We start from the raw sequence: 12,257 nt of genomic DNA on the forward strand, positions 1-12,257 counted from the left end.
GTGGGATATTGTGAAGAGAAAGTTGAGAGACGCAAGACCCAAGAACGTAATTGATATTCAACAAATAAAAAATAGATATAATACAGATGAGCAAACGATAAAGCTTGGGTTGCTGAATATTCGATCCCTTACTTCAAAAGCACTCATAGTTAATGATATGATTTCAGATTATAACCTAGATGCGCTGTGTATGACAGAAACCTGGCTAAAACCAGACGATTACATTACTTTAAATGAGTCCACCCCGCATGATTACTGTTATAAACATGAACCTCGCCTGAAAGGCAAAGGGGGAGGTGTCGCTGTAATTTATAGTAATATTTTCAAAACCACTAAAAAATCTAGTTTAAAATATATTTCTTTTGAAGTGTTGGTGCTTAATGTAAAAATATATAATGTAAACGATAAATCAAGTTTGAGAATTCTGCTGGCAACTGTCTACAGGCCACCAGGGCACCATAAAGATTTTATCAAAGAATTTGCTGACTTTCTATCAGAATTAGTATTGACTGCAGATAAAGTCCTAATTGTTGGTGATTTTAATATACATGTAGATAATGGAAAAGATGCAATGGGATTGGCATTTAAAGACATTCTTAACTCTATTGGAGTTAGACAACACGTGTCAGGTCCTACTCATTGTCGTAATCATACTCTAGATCTAATATTATCACATGGAATCAATGTTGATGCTGTTGAAATTCTGCAGCAGAGCGACGACATCTCAGATCATTATCTAGTCTCATGTAAATTACATTTAGCCAAGGCTGCAAAGCCAACTCCGTGTTACAAGTATGTTAGACCTATCACTTCTGCCACTAAAGATTGCTTTATCAATAATCTTCCTAATCAGTATCATCATCTCAGCATCCCAGATAGCTTAGAAGAACTTGATATTGCAACAGAAACTTTTAACTCTCTCCTTTCCAGCACTTTAGATACAGTTGCTCCGTTGCGCTTAAAGAAGATTAAAGAAAATAGTCCAACACCGTGGTACAACGAGCACACCCGGGCCCTTAAGAGAGCAGCCAGAAAAATGGAGCGCAACTGGAAGAAAACAAAACTAGAGGTATTTCGGATTTCATGGAAGGAGAGCTCGATTGCTTACAGAGAGGCTTTAAAAGCTGCTAGATCTGCTTATTTTTCAACCCTATTAGAAGAAAATAAACATAATCCAAGGTATTTATTTGAAAGAGTGGCAACACTAACGAAAAAGAAAGCTTCAAGCCCGGAAGTTTCCAAGAAACACAGCAGTAATGACTTTATGAACTTCTTCACTAATAAGATTGATAATATTAGGGACAAAATTATAACTATGCAACCGTCTACTACAGCATCACATCAGGGAGTGCATTATAGTCTCCCCGAGGTAAAATTTGATTCATTTGTTGCCATAGGAGAGGAAGAATTTTGCAAACTCGTTAATTCATCTAAATCGACAACATGTATGTTAGACCCTATACCGACTAAACTACTGAAAGAGATGCTTCCAGAAGTCATAGATCCTCTTCTTAACATCATTAATTCATCTTTGTCTCTAGGATACGTACCAAAAACCTTTAAGCTGGCTATGATTAAACCGCTTGTTAAAAAAACGCAACTCGATCCTACAGAATTAGTCAATTACAGGCCGATCTCAAATCTACCTTTTCTGTCAAAGATACTAGAAAAGGCAGTATCTTCACAACTGTGTTCGTTTCTTAAAAGAAATGGTATCTGCGAGGATTTCCAGTCAGGATTTAGACCGCACCATAGCACTGAGACAGCTCTCATTAAAGTCACAAATGATTTGCTCTTATCATCCGATCGTGGTTGTATCTCTCTATTAGTGTTACTTGATCTTAGTGCTGCATTTGACACCATTGAGCACAACATTCTCTTAAATAGACTAGAAAACTATGTTGGCATTAGTGGAATTGCATTAGCATGGTTTAAATCATATTTATCTGACCGCTATCAGTTTGTAGCAGTAAATGAAGAGATGTCTTATCGATCACAAGTTCAGTATGGCGTACCACAAGGCTCAGTACTAGGCCCGTTGCTGTTCACTCTCTACATGCTACCTTTAGGAGATATCATTAGGAAACATGGAATTAGCTTTCACTGTTTTGCTGATGATACTCAGCTCTATATTTCTTCCAAACCTAACGAAACTCACCAATTCACAAAATTATCGGAATGCATAGTTGATATTAAAAATTGGATGACTAGTAATTTCCTACTACTAAATTCTGAAAAAACAGAGATTCTAATTATTGGAAAAAAAACTTCCACACGTAATAACCTAGAATACCGTCTAACACTTGATGGCTGCTCTGTTAAGTCTTCGCCGTCAGTTAGGAACCTGGGTGTGCTCTTTGATACCAATCTTTCATTTGAAAGTCATGTGTCTAGTGTCTGTAAAACCGCATTTTTCCATCTTAAAAATATATCTAAATTACGTCATATGCTCTCATTGACAAATGCGGAACAACTAGTTCATGCGTTCATGACATCAAGGCTAGATTATTGTAATGCTCTACTGGGTGGTTGCCCTGCACGCTTAATAAACAAACTACAGCTAGTCCAAAACGCAGTTCTTACCAGAACCAGGAAGTACGACCATATTAGCCCGGTTCTGTCAACACTGCATTGGCTCCCTATTAAACATCGTATAAATTTTAAAATATTGCTGATTACTTACAAAGCACTAAATGGTTTAGCTCCGCAGTACTTGAGCGAGCTCTTAACGCATTATAGTCCTTCACGTCTATTGCGATCTCAAAACTCCGGCCAGTTGATAATACCTAGAATATCTAAATCGACTGCTGGCGGTAGATCCTTTTCCTATTTAGCACCAAAACTTTGGAACAATCTTCCTAACATTGTCCGGGAAGCAGACACAGTCTGTCAGTTCAAAGCTAGACTAAAAACACATCTCTTTGACCTAGCATTCACATAACACTCTATAGACTTCTATAATTCAATATTAGGCTGCTTAGATTAGGTCAGCCGGAACTGGGAACACTTCCCTCAAATCCTGATGTACTCGTTACATCATAAGAAGAATGGCATCTACGCTAATTTTAGTGTCTTTGTTTATCCCGAGGTTTTCCCGCAGCCTGCCGGATCCAGGCCGTTTCCAGATCTGACGAAGGACTTTCGCCTGGACCCGATGACAATGCAGTGCTGAAGTGCCAACTAGCCTCTCCCTATGGAGGATCCCTATACCACTCTACAGATAAAGAGTTGTGGAATTTTTCGGTTCGCGTACATACCCAAAGTGATAAGATAAAATAAAAATTCTGCATCAAAATTTATAGACAAGTAGTTTGTTTAGGCATGGTTTGTAAGGAATTATAAACCTGCGCACATATATTCAAACGCACATAACTATAGAATCAATTCTTAATGCGCATGTGAACGCCATCAGCGTCTATCACAGGTTCACGTTTAAAGTCTGTTTAGAGAGAACGGTGTCGTTTTAGCGGCCCCTAATTTAATAACAAACTATCATTTAGATGGAAGTGAATCAATCAAAACTAACTTTAGCTGGAAAAAACATTTTTCAAGAGCCACTATAAAACCAAACCAATCTCTGTTACCTTAAATTATATCTTTATCTCTGTAAAGCTGCTTTGAAACAATCTACATTGTTAAAAGCGCTATATAAATGAGGATGACTTGACTTGACTTGACTCTGGATGAGCTTAAGGCCGCTATCGAAGCATCCTGGGCCTCCATAACACCTCAGCAGTGCCACAGGTTGATTGCCTCCAAGCAGTCATTTCTGCAAAAGGATTCCCGACCAAGTATTGAGTGCATAACTGCACATAATTATTTGAAGGTTTACTTTTTTTGTATTAAAAACACTTCTTTTAAATATACTTCTTTCTTTTAAATATGCAAATTTTTTGAGATAGGAATTTTGGGTTTTCATGAGCTGTATGCCAAAATCATCAGTATTAAAACAATAAAAGACCTGAAATATTTCAGTTGGTGTGCAATGAATCTAAAATATATGAAAGTTTAATTTTTATCATTACATTATGGAAAATAATTAACTTTATCACTATATGCAAATTTTTTTAGAAGGACCTGTAATTCATTCATGGGGAAATTTGCAATAAAATTTTCCTTTATAGAATTTAACCCTGTACGACATTTATTTCACCTATGCATTCAAGACTGCCTTCGAGAAATTGGATGATCACAACGGAGTCACTCTTTTGACTAGGGATGATGGAAATTTCTTCAGTCTATCCCGAGCAGCTGCAGACTCTGCTTGACTGTTTCTCAAGCTCATGTGATGTTTTTGGGCTCTCAATCAGCTTGAAAAAAATCTGTGAGTGTCACAAGCTGCCAACATGCATTGCTTTCAGTTAAATAATACAGAACTTGATGTGGGAAAGTTCAATTATCTTGGATCTTCCATGACCCATAAATGCCACCCTAGACGATGAGATTTCACTCTGGTTGGGGAAAGCGGCCTCTACTTTTGGACGTCTGACAAAACGTGTATGACGGAATAAACATCTCTCTGTCTGCACTAAAGTAAAAGTGTATGAGGCATGTGTTCTGAGTGTCATGTTGTATGGCGCTGAATGCTGGACTACCTACAGGCATTAAGAGAGTCGGCTAAGTGCTTTCCATACTAGATCCCTCAGCTTTATAATCGACCTGGAGGGATAAAATGTCAAATAAAGATTGAAATGTGAATCAAACAAAGATTTTAATGTTCTAAAACTATCCCTGTTCTATCTCTGTAAAACTATCCCTGTTCTTTACTGAATAACTTTTGTAACTTTAATTTGGGTTAATCAGTATGTAATATATTACAGTTAAGATTATATGCAGTGTCATGTTACATTTGATTATTCAAAATCTGGACCTGAAAATACTATTACATGAAAAACCTGAGACGTACTGTTTATTTGTAACTTTGCTCCATTGTATTCATTTGTGCTTTTCCTTGTAGTTTGATTATTTGTTGTTTTTCTTATTTTTATTTGACAGTAGTCCTTTTTTTCCCCGAACATGGCACATACCAAACCGTACCGAAATTATGACCCTAAAACTGCGATACAAACCTAACCATGAGTAATTTGAACCATTACACCCCTAGTACCACCATCTCTACACCAGATGCAAGCAGCACAACAGCGCGTCAAAAGCAAATAGAACCCATTATAATCAGGGATGCCATCTACACTGGAAGCTGCGCTACATGAGTCACCAACAGTAAACTAATGCTCTGTTCTAATTCTGAAGTACTCCATGCACTTGCGCTACTTGTTATACGAAGGACAAATGATTGGCTTTAATGCGCTTGATTGCTCAAACTGGTTTCATCAAACCCTAATTTTCAGTGAAGATTCAAAATTGACTTTTCTGTAAAAACCAGAAAAGCAAGATTGGTGGTTGTTTTTGTTGTTGTTGTTTTATTAAAGACAAATACTAGTTTCAAACCAATTATTCATTTGATGATGATGATAATAATGCGCTGAAAGCATTAACATCCAGTTTGGTCAGTCAGTGCTTTTAATTTTTGTTATACCCAGCTGACTTTGGCAACAAAACCATTGTCAATAGGTGGTTGTTCAAACAATAAATGAGAGCATATGATGATTGTACCAGGTGTTTGTTTTTTTTTGTTTTTTTGGAGACGTTTTTTGTAATTTATTGTGCACTCAGCCAGCAGCCATGTCACCCTGTATCCCAAGACTGGTTGCCCACTGAAGCTAAGCAGAGTTGAGCCTGGTTAGTACCTGGATGGGAGACCTTCTGGGAAAACTAGGTTGCTGATGGAAGAGGTGTTAGTGAGGCCAGCAGGGTGAACACAGCACACTGTGGTCTGTGTGGGTCCCAACGACCCAGTATAGTGATGGGGACACTATACTGTCAAAGAGCACCGTCCTTCGGATGAGACGTTAAACCGAGGTCCTGACTCTCTGTGGGCACAAAAAAAAATCCCAGGATGTCATTCGAAGAGTAGGGGTTTAACCCCGGCATTCTGGCCAAATTTTCCCAGTGGCCTCTGTCTGTCATGGCCTCCTAATCATCCCTATCTATATATATATATATATATATATATATATATATATATATATATATATATATATATATATATATATATACAGGTCCTTCTAAAAAAATTTGCATATTGTGATAAAGTTCATTATTTTCCATAATGTAATGATAAAAATTAAACTTTCATACATTTTAGATTCATTGCACACCAACTGAAATATTTCAGGTCTTTTATTGTTTTAATACTGATGATTTTGGCATACAGCTCATGAAAACCCAAAATTCCTATCTCAACAAATTAGCATATCATGAACCTAATCATATTTTTTATTAACCTAATCATTAACCTAATTATCTGAATCAACTAATTAACTCTAAACACCTGCAAAAGATTCCTGAGGCTTTTAAAAACTCCCAGCCTGTTTCATTACTCAAAACCGCAATCATGGGTAAGACTGCCGACCTGACTGCTGTCCAGAAGGCCATCATTGACACCCTCAAGCAAGAGGGTAAGACACAGAAAGAAATTTCTGAACAAATAGGCTGTTCCCAGAGTGCTGTATCAAGGCACCTCAGTGGGAAGTCTGTGGGAAGGAAAAAGTGTGGCAAAAAACGCTGCACAACGAGAAGAGGTGACCGGACCCTGAGGAAGATTGGGGAGAAGGACCGATTCTAGACCTTGGGGGACCTGCGGAAGCAGTGGACTGAGTCTGGAGTAGAAACATCCAGAGCCACATGCACCGGCGTGTGCAGGAAATGGGCTACAGGTGCCGCATTCCCCAGGTCAAGCCACTTTTGAACCAGAAACAGCGGCAGAAGCGCCTGACCTGGACTACAGAGAAGCAGCACTGGACTGTTGCTCAGTGGTCCAAAGTACTTTTTTCGGATGAAAACAAATTTTGCATGTCATTCGGAAATCAAGGTGCCAGAGTCTGGACGAAGACTGGGGAGAAGGAAATGCCAAAATGCCTGAAGTCCAGTGTCAAGTACCCACAGTCAGTGATGGTCTGGGGTGACATGTCACCTGCTGGTGTTGATCCACTGTGTTTTATCAAGGGCAGGGTCAATGCAGCTAGCTATCAGGAGATTTTGGAGCACTTCATGCTTCCATCTGCTGAAAAGCTTTGTGGAGATGAAGATTTCATTTTTCAGCACGACCTGGCACTTGCTCACAGTGCCAACACCACTGGTAAATGGTTTACTGACCATGGTATTACTGTGCTCAATTGGCCTGCCAACTCTCCTGACCTGAACCCCATAGAGAATCTGTGGGATATTGTGAAGCGAAAGTTGAGAGACGCAAGACCCAACACTCTGGATGAGCTTAAGGCCGCTATCGAAGCATCCTGGGCCTTCATAACACCTTAGCAGTGCCACAGGCTGATTGCCTCCATGCCACACCGCGTTGAAGCAGTCATTTCTGCAAAAGGATTCCCGACCAAGTATTGAGTGCATAACTGAACATAATTATTTGAAGGTTGACTTTTTTTGTATTAAAAATACTTCTTTTATTGGTCTGATGAAATATGCTAATATTTTGAGATAGGAATTTTGGGTTTTCATGAGCTGTATGCCAAAATCATCAGTATTAAAACAATAAAATACCTGAAATATTTCAGTTGGTGTGCAATGAATCTAAAATATATGAAAGTTTACTTTTTATCATTACATTATGGAAAATAATGAACTTTATCACAATATGCTAATTTTTTGAGAAGGACCTGTATATATATATATATATATATATACACACACACACACACACACACACACACACTAATTGGCTTCATCACTCGGTCTCCTCTCCACCAATAAGCTGGTGTGTGGTGGGCGTTCTGGCCCACAATGGCTGCCGTCACATCATCTGCTGCACATTGGTGGTGGTTGAGGAGATTCCCCCTTCTATGTAAAGTTTGAGTGCAGAGAAAAGCGCTATATAAATATAATTAATTAGTATTATTATTAAAACAACAGCTTTCATATACCGTTTTTAATTGTTGTCTTTGATATTCTGTTTGTCTATCTTCTGTCTGATGGTTGTCTGTCTTTTGTTTCTCTAATTCAATTTTTCTGTGTGATAGAGTTCCTGTGCAAGGAATGCCCCAGGGTGCACATCCACTTCAACCGTGTGGACATAAGGGAAATTCCTGCAGAGCCCATCTTCTTCCGCAGGTGGCTACATGAAAGATTTGAAATCAAAGACAAGTGAGTGTCCAAAATAGCCCCTAGTCCATCAAAGTCACCAGCTACATAACTGAACACTTATTTATTTTGTTTATGGTATGTTGACAATCACTGATCACAGCAGGGTTCACACTATCATGGAAAACTGGGAAAGGTCCTGGAAATTCATTGGTCAGAAAAAGTGTTTGGGAGGTTATTTTGAATCTGTAGCTTGCAAGAGTTACAGCTAAAAGCTACATAAACAGATGGCATCATTGAAACGCCTGTCTATTCTGATTAGTTTACCCCGTCCATCTTCTGTACTGTCCAAATTCCATCCACCTAAGTAATTAACATTTCAGTTGAATATTTCTTTCAAATATGTCTTGGAACATGGATTGTCTGATAGTCCCAGTTTCTTATCAGATAGTCTGTAGTGACTATCCTTAATCAAGTTGTCCCATTAGTCACTTTCCTTTGTCTTAATCCATTGTCCACCAAGTTGCACATGCTTTTCTTGTTGTTTATTATAAACTTGATTACAGAAAATAAACTGAGAAAAGGTAATGCAAACTTAATGAAATCAAAACAACTTTTGCCGGCAAACAAACAGAAGGCAAGGTCTAGAGACCATGTGCTCCCAGCAGGCCACACTTCAAGTCAAGTCACCTTTATTTATATAGCGCTTTTCAGCTTTACAGAGATAACAGGAAAAATAATGTTGTAATAACATTGTTAAATATAAAATGAAATGTCCCCAACTAAGCAAGCCAAAAGCCAATGGCGACAAAGGTGAAAAAAGGTGACAGTGGCAAGGATCCAAAACTCCATCAGGTGACAGAATAGAGAAAAAAAACCTTGGGAGAACCCAGGCTCAGTCAGGGGGCCTGTTCTCCTCTGGCCAACGAACGGACAGTGTATTCAGGCAGCATTATGATTCAGGCAGCATTATAGGTCAGAAGTCAGATTGGATCAGAACTTTCATAATATTTATCCAGTTCCATCTGGTTGGGGGTCGGAGTCATCATGCCGGTATGGAGACGAGTTTGTTGAGGTGTCCATGAGGCCTTCACAGGGCTGATGAGGCTGGCACTTCAGGGATGCATTGTCGTCGTGTCCATGCGATGGTCCTTCATTAGATCTGGATATGGCCTGGATCCGGCGGACTACAGTAGGGCATGGTATTGTTAGGAATTTCACAATTCGATTCGATTTCGATTCTTGAGGCTTCGATTCGATTTCGATTTGATATTAATTTATTAGCTTCGATATCGATTCAATAATTAGTAAATACACACGTAATTAAGTACCTGAGTATATTTTTAAGTAATGTGTGCAGTATTACCAATGTTTAAGAACAAATTGACCCCAGCATGTTTCCTGTCATGGTTTATTTAGCAGAACAAACTGTACAATATTGTACATGTTGAATAAAAACCACAACTGTAACAAACAGGTGCTTTATTAACACCTCTAAAGTGCATGTAACTGTAATAGAAAGTATATTTCTTTCTTCCTATACATTAAATTTATAAAAGAAATGTAAACAGAAACACAAAATGTGCATACTCATAAAAAAAAAGCGCTTTGTGAGGCACACGCGCGCACATTTGCACACACGCAAGGACTCTGAATCGATATGTTTACCCAGCCCTAGACTACAGTAAACCTCGGGATAAACATAGAGACTAATATTAGCGTAGACACCATCCTCCTTATGATGTACGAGAAGTGTTCCCGGTTCCGGCTGATCTAAGCTGTGCAGCCTAACATTGAATTATAGAAGTCTATAATGTGTTATGTGTATGCTAAGCCAAAGAGATGTGTTTTTAGTCTCTATTTGAACTGACAGACTGTGTCTGCTTCCCGGACAATGTTAAGAAGATTGTTCCAAGGTTTTGGTGCTAAATAGGAAAAGGATCTACCGCCAGCAGTCGATTTTGATATTCTAGAAATGATCAACTGGTCAGAATTTTGAGATCGCAATAGACCTGAAGGACTATAATGCGTTAAGAGCTCGCTCAAGTACTGGGGAGCTAAACCATTTAGTGCTTTGTAAGTAATCAGCAATATTTTAAAATTTATATGATGTTTAATAGGTAGCCAATGCAGTGTTGACAGAACTGGGCTAATATGGTCATACTTCCTGGTTCGGGTAAGAACTCTTGCGGCTGCATTTTGCACCAGCTGTAGTTTATTTATTAAACGTGCAGGGCAACCACCCAGTAGAGCTTTACAATAATCTAGCCTTGATGTCATGAAAGCATGAACTAATTGTTCTGCATTTTTAATTGAGAGCATGGAGAACCCAGGTTCCTAACCGACGACGAGGACTTGACAGAGCAGCCATCAAGTGTTAGACAGGTTAATACGTGAGAATTTTGTTGTCCAATAACTAGAATCATTTTTTTCAGTCATCCAGTTTTTTATCTCAGCTATGCATTCCGTTAATTTTGTGGATCGGTAAGTTTCGTCAGGGCGTGAAGAAATATAGAGCTGAGTATCATCAGCATAACAGTGTAAACTAATGCCTTGCTTCCTAATGATATCTCCTAAGTAGCATGTACAGAGTGAACAGCAACTGTCATACTTTGCCTTGTGGTCAGGGTGGGAAATTAGCACCCGCCACCAGCCAATGGCTGGTACTTTTTCAAAGTGGCGGGTGACTTTGCCTTGTATACCAGCCAAAGTGGTGGGTAGATTGTAAAACATATTTTTATTGGTTACTATTTAAAACATTCCTTGTAATGGATTGGACATCTTTTGTCAAAGAATGCTGTTGCTAAGTAAAAATAATGCACTTTTGTCGAGTAACTAATTTGATTGGTTTTTTACATATAGCTGAGCTGAGGTAGCCTACAGACGAAAGGAAAATCAAAAAAATGTGGCGACATATACCCGGTGTTAAGAGGCCCGCCGCGGAGTCAGCAGTATATGAATGTACAAACTATTGAGGGCGAAGTAAATAAAAAGTGAAGGTACTTTTCGAACAAGTGGCGCATTGATGACAAAGGGAAAACGAGGGAATGGTTAGCCTACCTTCCCCGTCGAACAGTCCATGCACTGTACTTACTGTCAAACCTATGCGTCGTCCGAAAATGCAAACAATTTGTTCATTAGAGGAACAACTAACCTTAAAATAGAGTCAATAATGAATATGACCAATTCTATTCAGAAACGTCCATGCGATCGGCAAAAAGGGCAGACCTTTTCGGGACTACGTTTGGATGTGCAAGTAAGTAAATTACTAACTTGAAGTTGTGTTTTGTGATGGCTAGATAGCTATCGTTTTTTTAGTTTAGCGATAGTTTTAGCAGCCGCGAGGATAGGAGCCGATGGGTGCTCCGGAGCTCGATTATGTGTCAGTTAAACTTTTCATCTCCAATACTATCTGTATTTGTGAGAAGTGGTGCTGTCCTGAATTGAAAGATAGCCTACTTTACGGCTTTATTATTGAGTTAAGCCTCTGGGGTCGACAAACGCACCCCCACGTTTTGCTGGATTTTTTTTCAAATAGCAGCAAAATACATTTAAATACTCCATCATTTATGGTCATACAGACTTAACTAATATTAAAAACTAAACTGTAAAATAGCCATGCATAAAATTCTCTCAAAAATACAAACATCTACATACATGTTGCTCACATATTATGGTAGCCCTGTTTGTGCTAAATAGTGCTTTTTTTGTTAAAAAAAAAAAAAAGGCGTGCGCCCATGAGCATCCACGGAGGAAAACATAAATTGGCGCCTGAGTGCAGCATAACTCATATTGTTAAATGGATAAAACGAATTACATATTTGTAATGGACGTCAATGTTATCAAAGTCACAGTTGTCATTCATAAATTTGAATTCCAGAAAAAGTGGCTGGTAGATAATACAAGTGGCTTGTAAAATTGGGCATCCAGCAGCCACTGTGGCTGGTGGGCAAAAAAGTTAATTTCCCACCCTGCTTGTGGTACACCATACTGAACTTTTGACTGATAAGACATCTTTTCATTTACTGCTGCAAACTGATAACGGTCAGATAAGTATGATTTAAACCATACTAGTGCAATTCCACTAATGCCAGCATAGTTTTCAA

General features: G+C 38.7%; 1 protein-coding gene across 1 annotated transcript in view; it reads left to right on the forward strand.

Moving 5' to 3' along the window:
- Positions 1-12,257, forward strand: part of agpat5 (1-acylglycerol-3-phosphate O-acyltransferase 5 (lysophosphatidic acid acyltransferase, epsilon)) — a 133,689-nt gene that overhangs the window by 76,750 nt on the left and 44,682 nt on the right. The window contains exon 7 of the mRNA XM_077218107.1: positions 8,091-8,214. Coding sequence (XP_077074222.1) covers positions 8,091-8,214 — 124 coding nt within the window. The remainder of the gene's footprint in view (positions 1-8,090; positions 8,215-12,257) is intronic.

The sequence above is a fragment of the Siphateles boraxobius genome, unplaced genomic scaffold, assembly GCF_051911475.1.
Source record: "Siphateles boraxobius isolate OS27281-9 unplaced genomic scaffold, OSU_SipBor_1 12, whole genome shotgun sequence".
In the NCBI taxonomy this organism is placed as follows: Eukaryota; Metazoa; Chordata; class Actinopteri; order Cypriniformes; family Leuciscidae; genus Siphateles; species Siphateles boraxobius.